Source organism: Hemiscyllium ocellatum, chromosome 29 (assembly GCF_020745735.1).
Source record: "Hemiscyllium ocellatum isolate sHemOce1 chromosome 29, sHemOce1.pat.X.cur, whole genome shotgun sequence".
NCBI lineage: Eukaryota > Metazoa > Chordata > Chondrichthyes > Orectolobiformes > Hemiscylliidae > Hemiscyllium > Hemiscyllium ocellatum.
The window spans coordinates 55,852,784-55,879,644 of NC_083429.1; the positions used below are offsets into that span (position 1 = coordinate 55,852,784).

The window sequence follows — 26,861 nt, forward strand, 5'->3', positions numbered from 1 at the left end:
AACCTCCAGTCTTCTGGCACATAAAGTGCGACTATTGATGATACAAATATCTCAGCAAGTCTATGCATCCTGGGTGTTAATAACTAATGCTCAATCCTGGGTAACTATTGTGATTACTGAGTTTAATATTTGCAGTGGTTTCCAGTACACGGTGATGAGCTGAGGGTGTTCTGTGAAACAGGAGTGGCAGTGAGAGATGGGGTGGCAGATCTCTGGCGCCAGGATACTCTGGGTCTACTCTGTGCCTCACACTGCAGCAGGAGTCTGATGTCAGATCAAGAAAAGTGAAACAGCTGTTATGCATGTGTAGAAATTCCTGCTGAAACTTCTAAAGTAGCATTTCAGGAGTCATTGATGGGAGAATTCCCAGAACAAAGACACTTATCTGGATGGTCCACCTGCCCCACTCTGGGTTTTATCATGTTACACCCCCTCCCACAATTCTCACCACAGTGACTCAGCTACAAACTGACAGAGTTCTGCTGATCTGGATAAGTGACAAGGATAAAGGAGTAACCCAGTACCCTCACACACACTGTCCCTGCTGATTCAAGTGTCAATCCACACATTTAAGCTATTGTGCTGCACATTGAAAATGTGAGCCCACAAAAACCTATTCAGTATTGAAATAAAACCTTAACCTTTGGGGGAAAAGCAAACCAAAGGAACTCTGAAAATGGTTTTTAACAAAGAAAACCTGCAGTGGATAAAATTCAGCATAGCTGATCTTCAACTGGCTGGAAAATTTTTCAGATACAAGTTTATAACTTACCTGGCTCTTTCTTGTTCCAACTCGGATGATTCTAGAAGAGTTCTCATTGTGAGCAGCAGAGTTCTAGATGAGACAGTACGAAAGAAATGACAAACTCATTGATGACCAAAACAACCCAACTTCTGAACATGTGCAGCTGTGATGCCAACACTTCACTGTGAAGACCTAATGCTATCAGCAAGCTGTTTAAAAAGCAAAAGCTGGCAACAAACTGGTTTTGCATCTCAAGCCCATTTCTGAATTTTAGATTTACTGGGAAGGTGATTCCACTAAACACAATGTCAGGCCATACAAAATACAGTCACCCTTAACTGAGTATTTAGTCATGGGATGTAAATGGGTGTGAGGCAGAAGTTGTACATTTCAATTAATGATAAGCCTGAAAATAGTGCTGCTCCACATTGACCAGCATCTTAAATATTCACCTTATTGATCTGTCTACTTCTCTGCATCATTTCGGGGTATTCAATAGAGTAACAGTAATGTCACAGGACAAGTCATCCAGAAGTTTCAAGTCTAGATGACTCTTTATCAGAGCTGAAGAGTCATCGAGACACGAAATGTTACTTGCTTTCGCTCCATGGACACTTTCTGATCTACTGTGATCTCCAGCATTTTTTTGTTTTCAGTACAGATTCCAGCATCTGCAGTAATTTGCTCCTACTAAGTAATCCACAGGCTCAATTTGAATTCAAACTAAATTTAAAAAAGCACAAATCTGGAATGGAACAATTAGTCACGCTGACAATGATCATGAAGTTAACTTGAATTGCCATTTAAAATCAATTTGGTTTAATGCCTTTTTAAGGAAAGGAATCTACTATCATTTCCTGATCTGGGCTACAGGTGACTCCAGACCTACAACAACGTGGGTGACTCTGAACTATCCTTTGAAATGGCTGAACAAGCCACTCAGTTCAACAGCAATTACCGATGGGCAATGCCAGAAATGCCCATATCCCAGGAAAGAAAACAAATTAATTAATCTAGTAATTCTTCTGTTCAATATTGGGATTAAATCCCAGATTTAATGCAAAGGTTCCTGGGGACAGGATTCCACCCATGCTAACTGTAAAACAAGACAGACTGGATAATTATAATTAACATACAGACTCAAACCTCATTGCAGTGACCTGCTATCATGCTGGAACATAGTATGACCTTATTACCGATCTGAGTCTAGCTAAAACTAACATCTCCCATGTTCAGCTTTTCTTTACTGACATTGGCACTATCCCTTATTCCTTGATTTTTAAAAAAGTTTTTATAGAAGTCTACAGATCCCAATTTTGATCCGTAGACAATCCATCCAAAACAAGCTTTCTTAGACTCTCCATGTGGACACACTGGTTACAAAGCCCCAACAACGTCCCTTCTTCCTCAGGCAGCTGAGAAGATGTGGCAGGATGGCAGATACCCTTGCCAACTTTTCTAGGTGCGCCATTGAGAGCATTTTGTCTGGATGTATCATGACCTGGTATGACAACTGTACCATTCAAGATCAGAGACAGTTACAGAGAGTGGTGAACTCGGCCCGGACAATCACAAAGGCCAACCTCCCATCTACAGAATCCATCTACCAGGCCCACTGTCAAGGAAAGGCCGCCAGCATTCTCAAAGATCCACCCCACCCTGGCTATGTTTTTCTACAACTTCTACCATCGGGGAGAAGATACAGCAGCCCTGAACACACGCTCCAGCTGGTTTCAAAACAGTTGCTATTGCACTGTTGTTAGAATACAGAATGGACTCTTAACATTCGCCTGTACCTGTGTTTTTGCCGCTGTTTAGCTATTATTTATTTAACTATGGTGATCTGCCTGTACTGCTCACAAGACAAAGCTTTTCACTGTGCCTCAGTACATATGACAATAAATTCAATTCAATTCAACAAACTCAAGACCAAGCCTACAACAAGGGCAGAAAATTCCAACCTTTTCAAACTTTTCCCTAGATTTGCTGAGTGCCAGTTTAAAATGGTTAGCATTCTCGGCTCTTCAGCACTGGAACATAGAAACATACAATGTCTACAGTTTGGAAGGCGGCCATCAAGTCCATACTGACTGTTCAATGACCATTTCACCCAGATCCAACCCTTATCCTATCCCTGTAACCTTGCATTTCCCATGGCCAATTTACCTAACCTTTGGACTGAGGGAGGAGCACCCAGAGGAAACCCACACAGACACCAAGAGAATGTGCAAACTCCACACAGATAGTTGTCCAAGGGTGGAATTGAACCCAGGTCCTGGGTACTGTGAGGCAGCAGTGCTAACCACTGAGCCACTGTACTACCCACAACATTCAACCTGTGACACACTTTAATCAACTGCTAAGGGAATGCCGCATGATTACAGGCACCAACTTTCAGATCATATGTTAAACAACGTGTCTCTTAGCTCTGAAGCAGGGAAACGATTGGATGTCTTTATGGAGAATGGGGGAAATTGTGCTCTCAGTCTGTCCAATTTTTATCCTTTAGCTAACACCCAGATCAAATCAATTGCAGGTACTTCCCAATTTCAGTTTGTGGAATTTTAATATGTATAGATTGACTGCTACATTTAACCATAAAACAAACAATTCAAAAGTAATCTATCAGTTTTATCTGAAAGATTACAGTGTTTACATCACAGGAAGTGGCCATTCTACTCATCATGAAAAGCATAACCCAAATGCCCAGCTCTCCTGGTCCTGAGCCTTGTATTTTCCACACCTTCTTAAAGGGGCTTGTCTTAGCCAGTCCATGTGGCTAAATACTGCATGCTGGCTACTCTCTGCATGATGTAATTCTCCCAATCTATCGCCTCACAATGTTTAAACTGTTTCAATCTGACTGCCAATTCCCCAGTCCAATAAAATATCAAAACCTTTTTGAAATGTAATCTTATATCTAGGCTTCTTTGCCGCAGTAGAAATAACCACATTAACCCAACACCACTGCAGTTTTTCATTCAAAGTGTCATCCCATCAATCGATAGACAATGTGGGACTTTCACAAGCTTTCTATAAACTCAGTACTTAAGCTGGGCACAGTACAATGACATGAATGCAATTTGTTCTTTCTCTCACTGGTCTAAACATTAGTGTACACTATAATTTCACTCTTTTCAATCTGGATCTTTATATTCCCATTTATAAAACTCAAAATACCATTGTACTTATAAAATGACAGCGTTGGTATCTACATCTTGACTAAATATTTGCACCCTTTACCCTCACCATCAGATAGAATCCTCCCTTTCAACTAATATTTCCATTCATCCAAAATGTGCAACATCTATGAGATTAGCTTAGGTTTTTGATGGCAAACTCTTGGTAAATCTTCCATAAATGCAGCACTTGTTAGAAAAAAGAAAGCTTTCTTTAAAACAAACTCAAAATTATCACCAGCATTTTCATCTTGGCTTTAGAACATTGAATGACTTTATAACAATTATTGACATTCTTTTAATGCTAAATACATGAAGCAGAATGAGACAAAGAGCTGCATAACGTACAGCATACTGCTCATACTCTTCAAACTTCCTCCAAAACGTTACCCCAATCCTCAAATGGTAATTGCACAATATTTCATTCCTGCTGCAAAACTCACCCAATAATTCACCAACATTTTGCAGCGTTCTGTTTCCTTAAAGTTCCTGAGATCTCCAACTGCACGCTCAGAATTTTGGTCAAAGTGTGTGCCTTTATTTCATGCCTATCCCAACGACAATCCTCCTCCCCTCCCCACCTGCCCAGCCCTCCGATCCCTGGCTTCAATGTGGTTCAAAAGATAATAATGCAGATGGCAATGAACCTGATAGAAAGTGACAAATAAGTTGCAGCTAATGGAGTGGGTGGGGAAGCAGGGGATATACCTACCATTCAGTAGCTCAACACAAACAAAGTGAGTTGAACAATGACCCTCTGGTCTACTACTTAGAGCAGTCTCTAAACAGGGGGGCATTGACCAGTGAATGTAACACTGCAGGGGATGAAGGGGGGGGGGGATTGAAGGGGGGGGGGGGATTGAAGGGGGGGGGGGGATTGAAGGGGGGGGGATTGAAGGGGGGGGGGATTGAAGGGGGGGGATGGGAGGGAAACATGAAGGGGGAAGAGAAACATGGAGGGATGAGAGAGAAATATGGGTGGAAGCAAAGCATGTGAGGGGGAGCGAAATGGGGGGGGAACATGAATGGGGGCAAGGGCAATGTGGGGGGGAGCAACATTGGGGAAGGGAGATTTGTGGGGGGGAAGAGAGATGTGGTGTTGGGGGGGAGGGAGAAGTGGGGGGGGAGGGAGAAGTGGGGGGGGAGGGAGAAGTGGGGGGGGAGGGAGAAGTGGGGGGGGAGGGAGAAGTGGGGGGGGAGGGAGAAGTGGGGGGGGGGGTGGGGGGGAGGGAGAAGTGGGGGGGGGTGGGGGGGAGGGAGAAGTGGGGGGGAGGGAGAAGTGGGGGGGTGGGGGGGGAGGGAGAAGTGGGGGGGGTGGGGGGGGGGGAGAAGTGGGGGGGTGGGGGGGAGGGAGAAGTGGGGGGGGTGGGGGGGGAGGGGGGGGGTGGGGGGGGAGGGAGAAGTGGGGGGGGTGGGGGGGGAGGGAGAAGTGGGGGGGGTGGGGGGGGGGGGAGAGAGTGGGGGGGTTGGGGGGGAGGGAGAAGTGGGGGGGTTGGGGGGGAGGGAGAAGTGGGGGGGTTGGGGGGGGAGGGAGAAGTGGGGGGGTTGGGGGGGGAGGGAGAAGTGGGGGGGTTGGGGGGGGAGGGAGAAGTGGGGGGGTTGGGGGGGGAGGGAGAAGTGGGGGGGTTGGGGGGGAGGGAGAAGTGGGGGGGGTTGGGGGGGAGGGAGAAGTGGGGGGGGTGGGGGGGGAGGGAGAAGTGGGGGGGGTGGGGGGGGAGGGAGAAGTGGGGGGGGTGGGGGGGAGGGAGAAGTGAGAGGGGTGGGGGGGAAAGGTGCTTCCGTGAACGGGTGAATGGAGCCAGCTTTCTGGGGGGGCGGGGGGGTAGGGGGGGAGTGGGGGGGCGGGGGTAGGGGGGGAGTGGGGAGACTCACCCCCCCTCCCACTATCACTCACTCACCCGGGTAGCGGACATGGCGCCGGCGGGACACCGGCCACTGACACCTTCTCCGTTAGCGCCCGCTCCTGAGCGCCGCCATCGTCCAGCCGGATCTACGCATGCGTGCTCCCGGGGGGGCGGGGCATGGCCGGAACAGTGCCCAGGCCCCGCCCCTTCCGGTCAGTGAGCCGGCCATCGCGGCCGGAGGGGCGGGGCCCGGGCCGGGGCCGTTCTCAGTCCCAGTCCCGGTCACATCATTAACTCATTCAGGGGGAGGCCCGAGGCTTTAACCCGGAGAATGGGAACCTGATCCAGGTGAGGGCCCGGGCCCAGGCCCCGGGTGATAGAGGCCGGGCCGGCGGTGCTCGGACTGAGGGGCCCTGCTGAGGGGGAGGGGGAACAGGTCCTTCGGCCCATTGAGTGGACACCTACCCACCGCGGTCCCTCAGCCATGGCGGAGCCCGGCAGACCCGCCCCTCCCTGGGCTGTGGGACACGGGGGGGGGGGGGGGGGTAATGTCCATCACACCGGGCTATGGAGCATAGCCCCTTCCTTCAGGGGACGAGGGTAAAGCAGTAGATGTTGTGTATATGGATTTTAGTAAGGCATTCGATAAGGTTCCCCATGGTAGGCTAATGCTAAAACTACGGAGGTATGGCATTGAGGATACATTAGAGGTTTGGATTAGGAATTGGCTGGCTGGAAGGAGACAGAGGGTAGTAGTTGATGGACTATGTTCATCTTGGAGTGCTGTTACTAGCGGTGTACCACAAGGATCTGTTTTGGGACCATTGCTTTTTGTTATCTTTATAAATGATCTAGAGGAAGGGCTTGAAAGCTGGGTAAGCAAGTTTGCGGATGACACAAAAGTCGGTGGAGTTGTGGATAGTGAGGAAGGATGTGGCAGGTTACAGCGGGATATAGATAAGTTGCAGAGCTGGGCGGAAATGTGGCAAATGGAATTCAATGTAGCTAAGTGTGAAGTCATTCACTTTGGTAGGAGTAACAAGAAGATGGATTACTGGGCAAATGGTAGGCTACTTGGTAGTGTGGATGAGCAGAGGGATCTTGGTGTCCATGTACACAGATCTCTGAAAGTTGCCACCCAGATAAATAGTGCTGTGAGGAAGGCATATGGTGCACTGGGCTTTATTGGTAGAGGAATTGAGTTCCGGAGTCCTGAGGTCATGTTGCAACTGTATAAGACTGGTGCGGCCTCATCTGGAGTATTGTGTGCAGTTTTGGTCGCCATACTATAGGAAGGATGTGGAGGCGTTGGAACGAGTGCAGAGGAGGTTTACCAGGATGTTGCCTGGAATGGTAGGAAAATCTTATGAGGAAAGGCTGAGGCACTTGGGGCTGTTCTCATTGGAGAAGAGAAGGTTTAGGGGAGATTTGATAGAGGTGTATAAGATGATTAGGGGTTTAGATAGGGTCGACACTGAGAACCTTTTACCGCTAATGGAGTCAGGTATTACTAGGGGACACAGCTTTAAATTAAAGGGTGGTAGGTATAGGACAGATGTTAGGGGTAGATTCTTTACACAGCGGGTTGTGAGTTCATGGAATGCCCTGCCAGTAGCAGTGGTGAACTCTCCTTCTTTATGGTCATTTAAGCGGGCATTGGATAGGCATTTGGAAGTTATTGGGCTAGTGTAGGTTAGGTAGGATTCGGTCGGCGCAACATCGAGGGCCGAAGGGCCTGTACTGCGCTGTATCTTTCTATGTTCTATGTTCTATGTTCACCAGGTGGGACCGAGCCCGTGTCCCTGCTGCTGGGAGGCTGCATTGCTGACCACTCAGCCACCCCAGAACATTGGGTCAGGGCTCTGTAGGATGTCCGGACTGAGACAGCCTGCAGCAAACATTGGGCAGGGGTGGGTTCACAGGCTGACAGCTTGTGGCAGGGAGAGCTGGCAGCTCATGTTAGACAGTGCAGAGACACTGGGGTTGAGAGTGTGGTGCTGGAAAAGCACAGCAGATCAAGCAGCATCTGAGGAGCAGGAGAGTCGACGTTTCAGGCATAAGACCTTCATCAGGAAAAGGGCCCGTGAAGGGCTTATGCCCAAAACATTGATTCTCCTGCTCCTCGGATGCTACCTGACCTGCTGGGCTTTTCCAGCACCACACTCAGGACTCTGCTCACCAGTCTTCATTTTCTCCCAGTGCAGAGACACTGCAAGAACTGAGTGATTTGGAGCTGGGCTTCATCACCATGTGTGGAAGTGGATCCACTGTCCATGATGGTCACAGGTAAATGATGGTGATGTCGAGGAGTCTGGGGTGGAGAGATGCACTGGAGAGCAGCTGGTGTCAGGGTGACAATGTAATCCTGTTTGATGTTTTAGACTGGACCCAAACTGAGGTGGTGCCATGGGAAATATTGAATAAATTGATTAGGTTATCTGACATGTCTTGTTCCGCCATCAATACAATGTGAGAGTGTGACAATGTATTGTTAAAGCTGGCTGCATGTGAGAACAAACTTTAAAAGAAGGAGGTTCACTTACTTTCTCACAACAACTAAGGTGTGCCATAAATGCTGTCATTGTCAGGGACATCCATTACGTGTGAATCAGTATTTAAAAGGATTATGCTGTGTTGTGAATTATTTTTTAGTTAATTAGTTAATCTGGTATTTGTTTCCACTAGGGTTTGTAACTGTGATTCATGGCATCTTTTAAAACTGAGAAAAACTGGACTGATCTACAGGAAAGGTAAAATAAGTGTTTAAATAAAACAAAGATATTGTACATGTCTGAAATAAAATCAAGAAGCTATGGAGAAACTCAGCAGGTCTGGCAGAAGCTGTGGAGAGAATAACTGAGTTACCATTGAGTTGAATACAACTTCCCCAAACAAGATTATTTCACAGTACAATGAGACCTTGAGCAAATGATCCAGTTAACCAATGAATGGCAGATGGCATTTATTTTAGCTGTGTTGCATTTTAGTAAGGCAAATAGGTCTTATACACTTAATGGTAAAGTCCTGGAGAGTGTTGCTGGACAGAGACCTTGGGCTTCAGGGTCATAGTTCCTTGGGAGTGGAGTCACAGGTAGACAGGGTGGGGAAGAAGATGTTTGATGTGCTTTCCTTTGTTGGTCAGTGCATTGGGTATAGGAGTTGGGATGTCATTTTGCTGCTGTACAGGTCATTGGTTAAGCAGCTTCTGAAATACTGCCATCAATTCTGGTCTGTGTCATTGGAAAGACGTTGTTAGACTTAAAAAGGTGCGGAAAAGGATTACGAGGATGTTGCCAGGGTTGGAGGGTTTGAGCTATAGGAAGAGGCTAAATAGGCTGGGGCTATTTTCCCTGGAGCAGCGGAGGCTGAGGGGTGACCTTATAGAGTTTTATAAAATCATGTGGGGCATTGATAGGGTGAATAGCCAAGGTCTTTCCCCAGGGAAGGGGAGTCCAATCTGTCAGCTGTCAGATCTAAGTATTTTCAGCACTTTGTTTTGACATCACAAAAGAGTGCAGTGTGTAGAATGGAAAATAATTCACTAACATCAATGGCAGTAATGGTTCATGGCACATTGCTTCGTCTGACTGTAATCAGCATAGAGGAGGAAGTGTGGACTGCAGATGCCGGAGAGTCAGAGGGCTTATGCCCGAGACATGGACACTTCTGGTCCTCAGATGCTGCCTGGCCTACTATGCTTTTCCAGCACCCCCCCCCCCTCATCTCAGTAATCAGTATATGTCTGGAGGGGGTTTGTGTTGTGAGCTTTCTCAACCATATTCCAGTTCCCCAACTCCCGTTGGGTGACAGAGGCACACACTCCATTCTATCCTCCTCCTCTTTCTCATTTCTGCGGGCTAAGTGCAGCTTACTGTGAAGCTGGAATTTTGTCCTGTATACCAGCAATCTTGTAGATAGCCTGACTATCTTGGACCATGGCAGGAATATGAGTAGGGCAACACTGTATTCCATAATTTAAATCCCTCATTTCTGTATAAACAACTTATAAAATGAAGGAACTTCCATTGTACAAGTAATCCATTCACAGTATTAGTTGAAAAAGTTAAATATTTGTTTATTTGGTTCGATGCCTCCATTACAGATCCAGTTCTTTTTAATGACTTGGGAGTTTTTATGTGCTTTTAGTGGTTAGTTGTAATTTTTAGTCTGATGAGGTCTGTGGGACACTGCCGGTTTTCTCTTTCACTTGAACTAAAAAAGGAAAACATAAATCCAGCGCCATCTGTAGAAAAAGACACGGAATTCATGTTTTGAGTCTGGTTCTAAAGAAGAAGGATCATACTGAACTCAACGTTATCTGCCTCTCTCTCATTACAGATGCTGTCGGGCTTGCTGAGTTTCTCCAGCATTTTTTTTTAATTTTGGAGTTTCAGTATCCAAATTACTTTGCTTTTATTTGAATAATCTTTTCACCAGTCCTTTCTTTTCAAAGTGCTTCTTTTTGCTCACTTGCTATCTTGACATTTAAGTGACTGCCACATTTAGTTTCCTGCAGAAATTAAGCATTATAAAATTACTGCTTTTTGCTTCTTGCAATGTAACCTTGAACCAACACAGACCCAACAACTGCTAATAGAAAGGGAAAAGTCAGTGCCTCACTGTGCCTGATCAGGGCCTGAGAAAGCTCCTCTCTTTGCCTGCCACTCTTTGCTTTAGGTCACAAGGAGAGAGGACTGCAATGACCAATTCTACAGGCCTTTCTGATATTTGAATGCTAAGACCGTCAGTGAACTCTTGCAGTTTGCAATTATTTTGTGAATCTCTCAGCAATGTTGGGAAGAAATATCAGATCTGGAACATCCTCAGACCTTCAAAATATTCTGTTCCTTTAGATCTTAAAATTGACTTTTCCTTCTGGTTGCATTTTCCCTCATAATTATTTATTGAAGCTGTTTGTGGCAACTTGGTTACTTCTTTTTGAGAAAACATTTACATTTTCTTAGCACCTTTCACAACCTCAGGATGTGACAACTTATTTTGCAGCCAATCAAATACTTTTTGAAGAGATGACTGCTGTAACATAGGATACACAGAAGCCAGTTTGTGGGTAGCAATGTCACTTCAACATGAACTTAATAATAACCAGGTAATATCTATCTTGGTGTTGGTTGATGGAGAAATGTCAGCTATGCCATTAGAGAGAACTCCCTGCTATTTAAACAGCACCTTGAAATCTTTATGTCCACTTGAGCGAGCAGATAGGACCTACATTTTATATCCATCTTATGGTGCAACACAGCATTGTGACTCCATTGGCAATGGTAGCCTACATTTTGTGCACAAGTGCTTTAGTTTGGGATTCCAGTCCATGACCCGACTTGCGGACTATGCTATCAGTGAGTTTAGACTCCTCAGGCTGTAATCCTGGACCAGGCTCTGAACAGATTGTCTATTTATCGGCAGTTTGAATCGTGTTCGACAGCAGCTCGGTCTGATTCCGCGGGCAGAATGGGATAACTTTGTGCCTCGTGAACCTCCACTTCGTGTCTGTTTAACCAGTCAGTGTGACAGATGGGTGCTGCACTCCCCATCAAACCTGCCCGGGTAAGCTCTTTTCAAATACTTCCAGGAAATCTATGGAGAGAAAACAGAGTTAATGTTTCGACACTTAGCAGCTTTTTCGGAGGCCATTCAGCCCTTCAGACCTGCCCAGCTATTCTAGATCATCCCTGATCATCTCCGTGAAGATATTTATCTCACTATCTCCATGTTCATTAATGTCATTAGATTCCAGAACCTATCATTTTGTCTTGAGTCTTCTGATTCATTGAGCTGCACAGTCCTTTTGCAGAGAATTCCTGAGATTTACTGCCTTTTAAGTGAAGAAATTGCATGATGGCTCAGTGGTTAGCACTGCTGCCTCACAGCAACAGGGACCTGGCTTCAATTCCATCCTAAGGCAACTGACTGTGTGGAGTTTGCACATTCTCCCCGTGTCTGCATGAATTTCCTCCAGGTGCTCCGGTTTCCTCCCACAGTCCAAAGATGAGTAGGTCAGGTGAATTGGCCATGCTAAATTGTCCGTAGTGTTAGGTGGATTAGTCAGAGGATAATGGGTCTGGGCGGGTTACTCATCAGAGAGTTGGTATGGACTTGTTGGGCCAAAGGACCTGTTTCCACACAGTAAGGAATCTTAATCATTCTTCCCGTGTCTACGTGGGTTTTCTCCAGTTGCTCCGGTTTCCTCCCACAGTCCAAAGATTTGGTGGATTGGCCTTGCTAAATTGCCTGTAGTCCGGGCATCTGCAGGCTAGGTGGAAATGCAGGGTTACAGGGAAAGGGTAGGGGATTGGGTTTGGATGGTTGAAATGGACTTGATGGTTTAGGGATTCTGAGATTCTATTTCTTCTTAAATGTTCCATCCTTCGTCCTGAGACTCTGTCCCCTGGTTCTTGACAGTAACCACAGAGAGCGTCATACATATATACATTCTATCCTGCTTTCTAACAATTTTGAGATTTTAAATGAGGTCGCTTCTCATTCTTTTAAAAGTCCCAGACTCCTAATTCTCTCCTTAAGACAATCCTGCCATCCTAAGGTTTCATCTGATGAACCTCTGTTGCACTCCATCTATAACAGTTATATATTTCCTTGTGCAAGGAATCCAGAACTGTCCCCAATAATCCAGGTGAGGCCTCTGGAAATGAAGCCCAGTCTACCAGTACTTTACAATTTCTCACTCCAACTTGATGCAACCTTTAGTGACTCATGGACAAAGACACCCAGATCCCTCAGGAATTCCCAACAGGATTGATCTTTTACAAATCCAGGTTGACTCTGCATAACGTTGCCATTCAGTTATCATTTCCTTTTATAATAGATTCTAACATTGTCCCAGCTGCTGGTGTCAAGCTCATACTTGTCCTTAGTAGCAGTAGTCTGTTCATCTCCGTTCTCATTCTTCCTCTCTCCTTAAATAGCAGGATTACATCCCCCACCTTCCAGTTTGCAGGTTACAGAGTCATGAAATCATAGAGCCCACCAGTGCACGCACTGTCTGTTATTGTCTCCTTCAACACGCTGGGATAAAACTTATCTTGTCCAGGAAATTGATCAACCCTCCATCCTGATAACTTTTCAAGTGCTACCTCCTTAGATTTTGCCCTTCACTTCCACAAGTAACTGATCGAGGATTGGTCAACTGGCAGAAGGCAGAAAGTGGAACTAATGGGATGGTACGTGGTGACTAGTAGAGCTCTGCAGGGTCCAGTGCTGGGATCACAACTATCCATGTTATCCATAATTATTTTGGACGAAGGAACTGAAGGTATTATTGCTAAGTTTAAGTTACACAAAGATAACTGGAGGGAGAGATAGAGTTGAGAAGGCAGGGAGGCTGCAGGAGGACTTGGACAGGCTGGGAGAGTGGGCAGTACAACATGGCACAGTGAGGATTTGCACATTGGTAAGAAGAATAGAGACGCAGACTATATTCTAAACAAGGAAAGGCTTCAGAAACCTGAAGCTCAAAGGGCCTTAGGAGTCCGAGTTCAAGATTCAGTTAAAGTTAACATGCAGGTTCAGTTGGCAGTTAGGAAGGCAAATACAGTATTAGCATTCATTTTGAGGGAGCTAGAATATGAGAGCAGGGATGAATTGCTGAGGCTATAACAGGTTCTGATCAGCCCGCTTTGGAGTACTGAGAGCAGTTTTGGGCCTTGTTATTAGGGGAGGATCTGCTGGAGTTGGAGGGGTCCAGGAGAGGTTTATAAGAATGATCTCAGGGATGAAGGACTTGTCATATGAGGAGAAGTTGAGGACTCTGGGTGTGTACTCAATGGAGATTAAAAGGATGAGGGGGAATCTGATTGAAATTTACAGAATACTGAGAGGTCTGATAGAGTCAACTTGGAGAAGATGTTTCCACCAGTAGGAGAGACTAGGACCTGAGGGCACAGCCTCAGAGTGAAGGGGGATGACTCTTTAGAACTGAAATAAGGAGGAATTTCTTCAGTCAGACGGAGGTAAATCTATCGAACTCATTTTTGCAGAGCGCTGTGGAGGCCAAGTTATTGAGTGTACTTAAGACAGAGATAGATAGTTTCTTGATTAGCAAGAGGATCAAGGGTTACATGGAGAAGGCAGGAGGATGAAGTTGAGAAACATAACAGCCATGATAGACTGGTGGGGCAGACTCTGGCCCGAATGGCCTAATTCTGCTCCAGTGTGTTATGTTCTAAGTTGCTTGATCACCTTTTATGTTTCTTGGAGATCTTCTGTCTTCTTTTGTGACCCAAAACATTAACTCTGTTTCTCTCTTCACAGATACTGTCAGACGTGCTGAGGTTCTCCAGCAATTTAATTTTTTGTTTCAGATTTCCAGCAAAGTCAGATGCTTATTTTCTCTGCCATTTGCCTGCTCTTCACTATAAAGTCTCCTATCACCTCCTGTAACATGTTCATGTTTATCCTTGTTATCTTATTCCTGTCATATATTGATAGACATTTAAGTTCCGTTACAACCTGCATTCACATTCTCTTCTCCCTTTCGGAACCTTTCTCTCAGCCCCACTTGGCTGTCAGTGCATCAGGCTTGTCACTGTAAAACCACTTCCGTTGTTCACATGCAATCCTGAACTTTTTTCATTAACAGTGGTTGATTCTCCTTTCCCGTTAGATTAGATCTAAGATCTAGATTAGATCCCCTACAGCATGGAAACAGGCCCTTTGGCCCAACCAGTCCACACCGACCCTCCAAAGATTTGCCCACCCAGACTCATTTCCTTTTGACTCATGCACCTAACACTATGGGAAGTTTAGCATGGCCAATCCACTCTAACGTGCACACCTTTTGGACTGTGGAAGGAAACCCACACAGACACTGGGGAGAACGTGCAAACTCCACACAGTGAGTCGCGTAAGGCCAGAATCGAACCCTGGTCCCTGGCGCTGTGAGGTAGCCGAGCTGACCAATGAGTCACTGTGCCGTCCTTCAGATGAATGTGTATTTGTGTAGACCTTGTAGTATTTCTTTAAATGTCAGCCATTGAGGAACAGACTACATTATCTCAGTTATTGAATGTTTTGGGTGAATTCTCTCATTCAAAGAAAAGCCCACCTCCACTATCCAATCATTTTACTGTTTTGAACAGTACTTCATTTTGTATAATCAAAGGAATACGCGTCAAAATTATGAAGTGTTTCATCCAGTGACAACGCATTAGGAATCTGCAAGTGCAGCATCTCTGATAGAACATATAACAATACAGCGCAGTACAGCCCTCAACATTGCACCGAGCAGTGGAACCAATCTGAAGCCCTACATTCTTCCATTCTTGGCCATATGTTTATCCATATAGACCACATCAATCTACCTCATCCACCTGTTTGGTCACCATCTCGAAGAGCTCAATAAGATTCCCTTTAAAGAGACCTGAAGAAAGCTCGATATGTCCATGAATGTAGAAGAAATGAGATCCAGAACTGCTGCCAGGCATCCTCATGGTACTCTGGAACAGTCTCGTAATTGGTGGCTTTCTGCTCAGTCCCACTCCTCTCTGCTCCTGTCCAGTTCCTCCCCTGACCCTAACTTCCTCCCTCTGTGTTGTGGGATGTTGTATACAGGTGCTTTCTTGGAATTAGTTGGGTGATCATTTCCTCGTCTGCACTAATTTGCTGACTCAGGCTCTTGATTACAGGCTCCACACCAACGTCAGACGGGTTCCCCAGCTAGAGGCTCCCCGACTGTTCACTGGAAAGACCAATGGCAAGTAAGTGGAATGAGCACTTGGTTTAAATTAATAAGAAAATGCTATTAAAATAGTAGCAAACTATGAGAAGATTTTGCATAAAATAAGATTTCTTACCGATAGCACCTTCTTAAAATGTTTGACCTCAGTCACAGAGGGGAATATTTTAAGCCCTAGGTGTCATGGCTGCTACTACACTGTTTCTGTAGAAGTACGTTCCTAAATTACCCAGTGTCTCTCTGGATAAAACCTTACTCTCTCCTCTACTATTGACCTTACCTGAATCTAGCAACACCAGCATGGACTGTCTCTGACCTGTGTAATGTTCAGAATGGCTAAAGTATGTGACATCAAATGAATAACATCACAGCTATTACTTTGGATGGAATGTGACAGCATTTTGCAATCCCACAAGCAGCAGTGAAATAAATGATTAGTTAATCAGTTTTTGTTGGCATTTGGTCAGGAAGGAATGTTAGAATTTTTGTCACAGTTGATAGCAATGCATTATTATTCTAATGCCAGGCTGTTTTATGACGATGTACAGTATTAACGGTTTGTTGACCATGGATCTATCCTTCAAGCAGAAAAGAAGTTCTGAGGAAGCAGCCACTTGGTAAACATCAACGTTCCAGTGTTCCGGATGCTGCCATGATTCTCTCCTCTGATCTCCCACTGGAGGTATGAAGCCACCAGAGCAATTTTGACATTTATTTCTGTCTGTTTTCTGAAAACATTCTGTTGCTTTTTATTTTCTCAGAGGAGCTTTTTAATTCCAGTGCTCTCCTTTTTCTTTACCAGGCCCTTTCAGCCCATCATATCTGTGCTAGCTAAATATACTTGCCATCAATTTTAATCCCATTTCCCAGAACCCAGATTGCAATCTTTCGGTTTACAGCATTTCAGATGCAGATCCCTTTTTTTTGAGATCTTGTCAAAAAGCTTAAGAATGAAAGAAAAAGCTTATTTCTGTATAACCTGAGAATCTGGTAAAATGCTTTACTGTCAGTGAACTCAAGTTGGAAAACCTCTGTGTGCTAATCTGCTCTTGTTATTGCTTCTGCTGTTATTTGCACTGTTGGGGCATTGACTTCTGCACTTTAAAGGGGTATCAACCTAACCTTTGTTTAGTTTTAACATAACGAGCTGCCTTTGAAATATGGAGAGTGTACTGTGGTAGCTTGTAATTGGGTCTTAGAGTCATAGTGTCATAGAGATGTGCAGCATGGAAACAGACCCTTCGGTCCCACCCGTCCGTGCTGACCAGATATCCCAACCCAATCTAGTCCCACCTGCCAGCACCCGGCCCATATCCCTCCAAACCCTTCCTATTCACATACCCATCCAAATGCCTCTTAAATGTTGCAATTGTACCAGCCTCCACCACATCCTCTGGCAGTTCATTCCATACACGTACCACCCTCTGTGTGAAAAAGTTGCCCTGTAGGTCTCTTTTATATCTTTCCCCTCTCACCCTAAACCTATGCCCACTAGCTCTCTTTTATATCTTTCCCCTCTCACCCTAAACCTATGCCCTCTAGTTCTGGACTCCCCAACCCCAGGGAAAAGGCTTTGTCTATTTATCCTATCCATGCCCCTCATAATTTTGTAAACCTCTGTAAGGTCACCCCTCAGCCTCCGACAGTCCAGGGAAAACAGCCCCAGCCTGTTCAGCCTCTCCCTGTAGCTCAAACCCTCCAACCCTGGCAACATCCTTGTAAATCTTTTCAGAACCCTTTCAAGTTTCACAACATCTTTCCGATAGGAAGGAGACCAGAATTGCACACAATATTCCAACAGTGGCCTAACCAATGTCCTGTACAGCCACAACATGACCTCCCAACTCCTGTACTCAATACTCTGACCAATAAAGGAAAGCATACCAAACACCTTCTTCACTATCCTATCTACCTGCGACTCCACTTTCAAGGAGCTATGAACCTGCACTCCAAGATCTCTTTGTTCAGCAACACTCCCCAAGACCTTACCATTAAGTGCATAAGTCCTGCTAAGGTTTTCTTCACATTTATCTGAATTAAACTCCATCTGCCACTTCTCAGCCCATTGGCTCATCTGGTCCAGATCCTGCTGTAATCTGAGGTAACCCTCTTTGCTGTCCACTACACCTCCAATTTTGGTGTCATCTGCAAACTTACTAACTGTACCACTTATGCTCGCATCCAAATCATTTATGTAAATGACAAAAAGTAGAGGGCCCAGCACCGATCCTTGTGGCATTGTGACTAACAGTATTTGAGTTAATGCAGATCCAAATACAGAAGGGATTTCAAGTCAGTCTGACATCAGATTCCAGCAAAAATATTTAGAAGTATTTCTAAGTTGATCTTCCTGAAGTTAGTATGTTCAAGATGTTTGGGATATGGGGAGAGGCTGAATCGGCTGGGACTATTTTCCCTGGAGCGCTGGAGGCTGAAGGGTGACCTTATAGAGGTTTATAAAATCATGAGGGACATGCATACAGTCAATACTCAAAGCCTTCTCCCCAGGGTAGGGGAGTCCAAAACCAGTGGGCATAGGTTTAAGGTAAGAGGAGAAAGATTTAAAAGGGACCTGAGGGGCAATGTTTTCACGCAGAGGGTGGTACATGTTTGGAATGAGTTGCCAGAGGAAGTGGTGAGGGATGGTACAATTGCAACATTTAAAAGGCATCTGGCTGGGTATATGACTAGGAAGGATTTAGAGGGATATGGGCCAAACGTTGGCAAATAGAACTAAATTAATTTAAGATATCTGGTCAGCATGAACAAAGTGCTGTATGCATTTTTAACTCTGACTCTCAGTCTTGAAATTATGATCACTTTTTGATGTAGGAGACACCATAGATTACCTGCTAACAATATTCTGCTTTATTGAGGTTGTTGAAAGGATATACTTTCCCAGCTTAGCAGAGAGAACTTCCAGATCATCTTCCGATATTGCAATTTTTTTATATCCTGCTGACAAGGAGGATATAAAACATCACATCTGATAGTGCAGTTCTTGAGTGAGACTTGACCCAGAAACCTCTGGGTGGTGAGAATGCTGCGACTGAGCCACAGCTGACATCTGGCTCTTATGTTTACTCTGCTTAGTGCCAGTTATTTACCACAAAGATTAACACCTGCATTAAAATAGTGCACAGAGAAATTTAGCAAAGATTCATTAAGTATTTGTGCAAGAGCAGCCCTGACTGTAATTTGCTGCCCATGAAGTTTATGAAAATAAAACTAATCTTTGGAGTTGTGCATAAAATGTGAAAGGTGGCCAGAAATTATACTAGGTTCATTACTTCAGCCCGATTCAGTGACAGCACGATCTGTGCTTCAGTGGAGGCCATGCTGAGTACAGATTGTAATGCTAATTCGGTGTACAGAATTGGTGAAGATGTCATATATAACTAAATTCTAAAGTAGCTTGGCTTTATTTGGCCTGTTCAGGATCACACCAGGACATTAGGAGCAAGTGGAGACCATTTGGCCCCTTGAGTCTGCCATGGCTGCTCTAATTTACCCCCTGCCCCCATCAACCCAGACTCCCTTATCAGTCAAGAATCGATCCAACTCTGCCTTGAGTGCATTTAATGTTCTCTGGTGGAATTTCACATGACAATGGCCCTCTGAAAAAAGAAAGAATCCTCACCTTGGTATTAAATAAGGACTCCTAATTTTTAAATTCTCTCCTCAACTTCGAGACTCTCCCTCATGTCCCCACGTAGAAACACCCTGTTATCATCTTCCTGTCTTTTATGTTTCAATTTGATCATTCCTCATTCTTTGGAACTCCAGTGGGTAGAGGTCCAACATGTTCAACCTTTCCTTGTTATTTAACTTCTGCAGCTGCAAATGTGTTGCTGGTCAAAGCACAGCAGGTTAGGCAGCATCTCAGGAATAGAGAATTCGACGTTTCGAGCATAAGCCCTTCATCAGGAATCTCATTTTTACTCGAAGAATTTAACTTCTGCATCCGAGGTTCCATCACTTCTCTGGACTGCCTGAAGCCAGGAGGCCAAAATTGTACACTGTATCCAGATGACCTCTCACTTAGGGTCTGTACAGCTATGGCACCATGTGCCAACTTTTAGACAAGATTTCCTTTATCTAAATGCAAACATTGTCAAAATGACAAATGGCTGCCTTTCTCCTCACCCACTATACATGATTTTGTGATGAATTAGCCAAGTCGCCAGATCGCTCTGTGCCCCTGAGTTCTATAATCTCTGACATTTAAATAACATTTGGCTTTTAGAAACGTTAACAATAAGAGCAAGAGTAAGCCTTTCAGCCAACTAACCCAGCTCCACCATTCACCCTGATCATGATTGTTCCTCTACCTTAACACCATACACCTGCTTTCTCCCTAAATCCCTTGATGTCTTTTGCATTGAGAAGTCTTATCTATTTCTTTCTTAAATACGACCCGGGACTAGGTCTCCACAGCCTTCTGTAGCACAGAGTTCTGCAGGTTCACCACGTTCTGTAAAGAAATCTCTCATCATCTAGCTCCATGTCTTTGCTGTCCTTTCTGCCAAAGTGGACAAGTTCACAGCTTTCCCAATTATCTTCCATCGAACGCATTTTTGCCCACTCAATTGACCTATTTAAATTCCTTTTACAGGATCTTTATAACCTATTTTCCTACTAATCTTTGTGTTGCCAGCAAATTTAGCTACCATTCACTCAGTCTATAACAAATGTTAAGTTTACTGACCTGTGGTTTCCTGTAGATTGTTCTTAAGTTGAATTTAAATTTCACCAGTTCCTATAGAAGGATTTGAACCAGGTCTCTTGTTCCTGGAATAGTTCCCTGGGATTATTAGTCTATTAACATTACCACTATGCCACAATTTCTTGCAATCAGTTTGTGAATTCAAATTCCAGTGAAATATTGAAGGAATTGGATGTAAAAGATCTCATGGCATTGCCTGAAGAAGATCACGAAAGTCCTAGCTGTCCCAGCCAACATTGCTCTCTCTCAATAAGCAAGACAGAAAACAGATTCACTTGTTGCCCGTGGGATCATACAGTGCTTAATTGTCTAAACCTGAAAGTCCTGAGAGAGGAAGCAAGACTATTTGAAATTTTCTGCATTTATTTCCAGAACCGCTGCTCAATGAGACAACAAGTACATGAAAGCAGCAAGAAGGGGTCACCAGGAACTGGGGGCCACAGCTCAGGACTTCAGCGGGTAAGAGAGGAAAGGGTTTCCCTTCCTGGTCATTACTGAATTTGCTTATCTTCAGAGGAGTGGGTCCTAACTCTTACATTATGCCCCAGGAGACAGCTGGAGCGATAAAGAAATAGATGCAGTCCAATGCACACAAATAGATGGAGCCCCAAATGGACAGATCCACTACTCATATGGATGTTCAAAGTACAACTCAGGAACATGTATTTTATTCCTCTTTAATGCTTTGGGGCATTTGCTTGACCAGCAGAGAGGCATTCTGGGCCAGGCTTGCTCCAGTTTTCTCTGCTGATCCGTTTGCTGAGGTAGAGTACCCAGGGGAAGGAGTCCTTCCTCACTGTGTGGCATTGATTTTGGGGAGGAGGGGTGGAGTTTCCCTGCCACAATGCAGTCAGGCAGTGGCAAGATTTGTGGGGAGCAGGACTAGCGATGGGAGGGCAGGGAGAACTGTCTCTACGTATGATCCTCACACGGCACTGATGTGTCTTTTTAGCTGAGTGACTTTATCCCATCTGATCGTCTTGTAGGAACATGCAGCATTTAGTTTCTTCAAGGAAAGCCAGTCGTTTGCCTGGAACTTTGTTGATTGGTTCATTTTGGAGATGCTTGAAGATGAGTTGGTGCCTGATACCTTGATGGAAGTGCTGTCCCATGATGTTACTAAGGTACTGCATGCAACTCCACTGTTTCAAATGCTGCACAATCCAGGCCCAAGGGTACAAACACAGAGAGTGTTGCAGGAATTCATTGCAGCACCACAGTAGCTTAGTGGTTAGCACTGCTGCCTTATAATGCCAGGATTTGATTCTAATCTCAGGTGACTGGTGGAGTTTGCACATTCTCCCTGTGTCTGCGTGGGTTTCCTCCCGGTGCTGTAGTTTCCTCCCACAGTCCAAAGATGCGCAGGTTAGGTGGATTGGCCATGGGAAATGCAGGGTTACAGGGATACGGTATGGGAGTGTGTATGGATGGGAAGCTCTTCAGATGGTCAGTATGGACTCAATGGGCCAAATGGCCTGCATCCACACTGTAGGGATTCTATGATTCTGAGGTCTGGTAGCATCTGCAGAGAGAGAAAAACAGTTCATGTTTTGAATCCAGTATAACTCCTGTTCAGAAGTGATAAAACAATGATGCCTTGTAATATGAATAATATTCATGGAGTTTAGCTGTGCAGAAACCAGCCTTACTGCTCCACGCTGGTGTTCTGCTCCACATGAGCTTTCTCCCACCGTACTGTCAATTCTGTCCTTTTCCATTCTCTCTTGTGTTAGCTTCCCTTGTGCTAATCCCCTCAACAATTCCGTCTGGTAGTAATTCCACAATCTCACCACGCTAGATAAAACAGTTTCTTCTGAATTCCCAGTTGGATTTATTAATGACTTTCTGGTGTTTATGGTCCCCCTACAAGTGGAAACGTCTTTATGTCTACTCTGTAATGCCCCTCGTGGTTTAAAGACCCCAATTGATCATCATGCAACCTTTACTTTTTTGGAGGAAACATTCTTGCCTATTTAGAATTTCCTGATTGTTGTAATCTTTCAGTGAACCTGTTTCTCACTTTACCTGACGCCTCTGTATTCACGTGCTGTAATTCAAGTGAAGATTAATGAAGCTATAAGGAGAACAACTATGTACAGTGAGGTCGAAATGTTAGGCTCTTGGATGTATTCATTGGTCTTCACCTACTGGGAAAAAACGTGAATGAAGTGGAAGGAAATTAGAAAGGTGTAAAAACTATAGACAATTTCACGGTTTTCAATATGGCCTTGAGAGGAGCAGTGTAAAGGGTAGACCAAGGGAGGAAATTCCCACGTGTTTCTGGCCCAAGAAGCATGGAGGTATTTTTCAATGTTTTTGGGGAACAAGGTGGGTTGGGTCTCTAGGTGAACATGTCGTGAATAGTTAAGGAACAATAAGGTTTAGGTTAGATATTGAAAAGGACAAGGAAGGGTTGATTTTTATAAGGCTATAACCAGATAAATTGGAATCAGCAATTGGAAGAATGTACTGCCTTTAAAGAAGAGATGGTTTGGGTACAGACAAGGTCCATTTCCAAACAGGAAAGGTCAGACAGAGATCTAGATCTCCCTGGATATGAGACCGAGACAGCAAGAAAGCTTAAGCAGATAAAGGGGATGGCTCAGGTTAATAATATGAGTAGAATCAAGTTAACTATAGAAAGTTCAACGGGAAAATAGAAGCAAGAAGGAAAGAGGGGTGGGAAGAGAGTAGCAGCTTACACTAAAACATTTGCAGCAATTCAGATACTGAAGTGTTCCATGCAGGAAGATCTGGAAAACATCCAGGCTTAGCTACTGGTAAGTAACACGTGGTAAGCAGTGACCACCTCCAACAAGAGGGAATCTAAAAAATTGCCCCTTGACATTCAATGGCGTTACTGTTATTGAATCCCCCAGTTTCAACATCCTGGATGTTACCATTGACCAGAAATGGAACTGAATTAGCCCAGTAAATCCTGTGACCTCAAGAGCAGACCGGGTGAAGAGTGACCATTGGGGTAAGATTACTTACAGTGTGGAAACAGGCCCTTCGGCCCGACAAGTCCACACCGACCCGCCAAAGCGCAACCCACCTATACCCCTACATTTACCCCTTACCTAACTCTAGGGGCAATTTAGCATGGCCAATTCACCTGACCTGCACATCTTTGGACTGCGGGAGGAAACCGGAGCACCCGGAGGAAACCCACGCAGACACGGGGAGAATGTGCAAACTCCACACAGTCAGTCGCCTGAGTCGGAATATGAACCCGGGTCTCTGGCGCTGTGAGGCAGCAGTGCTAACCACTGTGCCACCGTGCCGCCCACTAAGGCACAGAAGTCAGAAAGAATCAGTACTGTTTGGAGGGCATTGCGATTTAATTATTGTGTAACAAATGGAACCATCTTATACCAACTCTCTTGACCATGATTACTTAACCACAAAGTGAAGCCGATCTATTAGGGTGTGTACTGTCTCTGTATCTCACCAAATACCATTAGTATCTTGAACAGAGTTCACAAGGTGGGGTATTGCTATCTAGGCCAGCATTCGTTCCTTATCCCTAAATGCCCAGAAGTCATTTCATAATCAACCACATTGCTGTGGGCCTGAAGTTACATGTAGGCTGGATGAGGTGAGGATTTTTAAAAAAGGAAACATTTATTCATTTTGTGAATGTGGGCATTGCTGGCTGGCCAGTATTTATTGCCCATCCCTAGTTGCCCTTGAGAAGGTGTGTAAAAAATGAGGTCTGCAGATGCTGGAGATCACAGCTGCAAATGTGTTGCTGGTCAAAGCACAGCAGGCCAGGCAGCATCTCAGGAATAGAGAATTCGACGTTTCGAGCATAAGCCCTTCATCAGGAATAAGAGGGGGAGGAAGAGAGCTTCTTCAAGGAAGGCATCCTTGTAAGAGGATTCGCAGTAGGTTAAAATCTTCGAGTAAAAAATGAGGTCTGCAGATGCTGGAGATCACAGCTGCAAATGTGTTGCTGGTCAAAGCACAGCAGGCCAGGCAGCATCTCAGGAATAGAGAATTCGACATTTCGAGCATAAGCTCTTATTCCTGATGAAGGGCTTATGCTCGAAACGTCGAATTCTCTATTCCTGAGATGCTGCCTGGCCTGCTGTGCTTTGACCAGCAACACATTTGCAGCTTGAGAAGGTGTGGCTGAGCTGCCTTCCTGAACCACTGCAGTCCGCCTGCTGTGGGTTGATCCACACTGCCATTAGGGAGGGAATTCCAGGATTTGACCCGGTGACAGTAAAAGAACGGTGATATTTTCCAAGTCAGGATGTTGAGTTGCTTGGAGGGGAACTTGAAGGGAGTGGTGTTCCCATGTATCTGCTGCCCTCGTCCTTTTAGATTAGATTACTTACAGTGTGGAAACAGGCCCTTCGGCCCAACAAGTCCACACCGACCCGCCGAAGCGCAACCCACACATTCCCCCATTTACCTAACACTACAGGCAATTTAGCATGGCCAATTCACCTGACCTGCACATCTTTGGACTGCGGGAGGAAACCGGAGCACCCGGAGGAAACCCACGCAGACACAGAGAGAATGTGCAAACTCCACACAGTCAGTCGCCTGAGTTGGGAATTGAACCCGGGTCTCTGGCGCTGTGAGGCAGCAGTGCTAACCACTGTGCCACCGTGCCGCCCTGTAAGTGGTTGTGGGTTTGGAGGGTGCTATGTGAGGACCTTTGGTGAATATTTGCCATGCGTCTTGAAGATGGTGCACACTGCTGCTCCTGAGTGTCAGTGGTGGAGGGAGTGGATGTTTGTGGACGTGGTGCCAATCAAGCGGCTGCTTTGTCCTGGATGGTGTCAAGCTTCTTGAGTGTTGTCCATCACAGTCCTGACGTTTGCCTTGTAGATGTTGACAGGTTTTCAGGAGTCAGGAAGTGAGGTACTTGTTGCAGTATTCCTAGCCTCTGACCTGCTGTTGTAGCCACTGCGTTTGTGGTGAATCCAGTTGAGTTTCTGATCACTGATAACTCCCAGGATGTTGATAGTGGGGAATTCTGTAATGGTAACACCATTGAATGTCAAAGGTGGTGGTTAGACTGTCTTTTGTCGGCAATAGTCACAGCCTGGCATTTGTGTGGTGTGAAGGTTACTTACCAGTTGTCAGCCCAGGCCTGGAGATTATCCAGATCTTGTTAGCATTTGGACACAGACAGCTTCAGTATCTGAGGAGTTGCGAATGGTGCTGAACAATGTGCAATCATTGGCAAACACCCCCACTTCTGGCCTTATGATGGAAGGAAGGTCATTTGTTGAAGTAGCTGAAGATGGTTGGCTTAGGATATTACCCTGAGGAAAGCCTGCAGAGATATCCTGCAACTGAGACAACTGATCTCCAACAATCACAACATCTTCCGATGTGTCAGGTATGACTCCAACTACCTGAGAGTTAGACCCCTGATACGCATTAATTCCAGTTTTGCTAGGGCTCCTTGATACCAAACTCAGTCGAATATAGCCTTGACATCAAAGGCTGTCACTATCCCCTCTCCTCTGGAATCCAGCTCTTTTGTCCATTTTTGAACCAGGGCTGTAATGAGGTCAGGAGCTGAGTGGCCCTGGGGGAACCCACAGTTGGTGTTACTGAGCAGGTGCTGCTTGATAGCCCTGTTACTGACACCGTCCATCACTTTACTGAGAATGGAGAGTAGACCATGGGGCTGTAATTGGCTCAGTTGGATTTGTCCTGCTTTTTATGTACAGGGCATAGCTGGGCAATTTTCCACATTATCAGGTAGATGCCAGTATTGAAACTGTACTGAAATAACTTGGCTAAGGGAGTAGCACATTGTGGAGCACAAGTCTTCAGTACTATTGCCAGAATGTTGTCAGGGCCCATAGCCTTTGCAGTATCCAGTGTCTTCAGCTGTTTCTTAAAGTTACACGGATTGAATCAAACTGGCTGAAGCCTGGTATCTGTCACGCTGAGGATTGTTGGAGGAGGCTGAGATGGATCATCCACTTGCCACTTCTGGCTGAAAATGCGACAGCTTCAGCCTTATCTTTTGCCCTCATGTGCTGGGCTGTTCCATCATTGAGGATGGGGATAAATGTGGAGCCTCCTCCTCCAAGGAATTCTTTAATCATCCATCACCATTCACGACTGGATGTGGCAGGACTGTGGAGTTTAGATCTGATCTGTTGGTTGTGGGATTGCTTAGCTCTGTCTATCACTTGCTGCTTCTGCTGCTTACACACAAGTGGTCCTGTTTGGTAGCCTCATCAGGTTGACACCTCATCTTCAGGTTTGCCCGGTGCTGCCCCAGGCATACCCTCCTACACTCTCCATTGAACCCGGGTTGATCCCCTGGCTTGATGGTAATGGGTGAGTGGGGGATATGCCGGGCCATGAGGTTACAGATTGTGCTGGAGTACAGTTCTGCTGCTGTTGATGGCCCACAGCACCTCATGGATGCCCAGTCTTGAGCTACTAGATCTGTTTGAAGTCTTGTCCCATTTAGCACAGTGATAGTGCCACACAACACGATGGAGGGTATTCTCAATGTGAAGGTGGGACTTTGTCTCCACAAGGACTGTGTGGTGGTCACTCTTACCGACACTGTCATGGACAGATACACCTGCAGCCGGCAGATTGGTGAGGATGAAGTCAAGTATGTTTGTCCTCTTGTTGGTTCCCTCACCACCTGTCGCAGACCTGTCTAGCA

At 45.4% G+C, this 26,861-nt stretch overlaps 2 protein-coding genes across 11 annotated transcripts in view; one reads left to right on the forward strand and one right to left on the reverse strand.

Moving 5' to 3' along the window:
* hmbsb (hydroxymethylbilane synthase, b) overlaps nucleotides 1-5,937 on the reverse strand; it is a 31,379-nt gene extending 25,442 nt beyond the window's left edge. Inside the window, exons 1-2 of one of the 3 annotated variants that reach the window (XM_060847047.1) lie at nucleotides 5,823-5,937; nucleotides 773-835 (exon numbers count right to left, since the gene is read on the reverse strand). In XM_060847047.1, coding sequence (XP_060703030.1) covers nucleotides 773-835; nucleotides 5,823-5,837 — 78 coding nt within the window. In that variant the 5' untranslated portion in view covers nucleotides 5,838-5,937. Of the gene's footprint in view, nucleotides 1-772; nucleotides 836-4,367; nucleotides 4,486-5,822 lie in introns of those variants that run through there. The other 2 variants (XM_060847048.1, XM_060847046.1) reach the window with 2 other exon arrangements.
* A 4-nt stretch (nucleotides 5,938-5,941) lies between these two features.
* Nucleotides 5,942-26,861, forward strand: part of LOC132829686 (uncharacterized) — a 34,057-nt gene continuing 13,137 nt past the window's right edge. The window contains exons 1-8 of one of the 8 annotated variants that reach the window (XM_060847038.1): nucleotides 5,943-6,116; nucleotides 7,968-8,054; nucleotides 8,454-8,518; nucleotides 11,193-11,333; nucleotides 15,428-15,499; nucleotides 16,063-16,159; nucleotides 20,576-20,662; nucleotides 21,190-21,327. In XM_060847038.1, the coding sequence (XP_060703021.1) occupies nucleotides 8,472-8,518; nucleotides 11,193-11,333; nucleotides 15,428-15,499; nucleotides 16,063-16,159; nucleotides 20,576-20,662; nucleotides 21,190-21,327 (582 nt within the window). In that variant the 5' untranslated portion in view covers nucleotides 5,943-6,116; nucleotides 7,968-8,054; nucleotides 8,454-8,471. Of the gene's footprint in view, nucleotides 6,117-7,967; nucleotides 8,055-8,453; nucleotides 8,519-11,192; nucleotides 11,334-15,427; nucleotides 15,500-16,062; nucleotides 16,160-20,575; nucleotides 20,663-21,189; nucleotides 21,328-26,861 lie in introns of all 8 variants that reach the window. The other 7 variants (XM_060847040.1, XM_060847044.1, XM_060847037.1 and 4 more) reach the window with 7 other exon arrangements.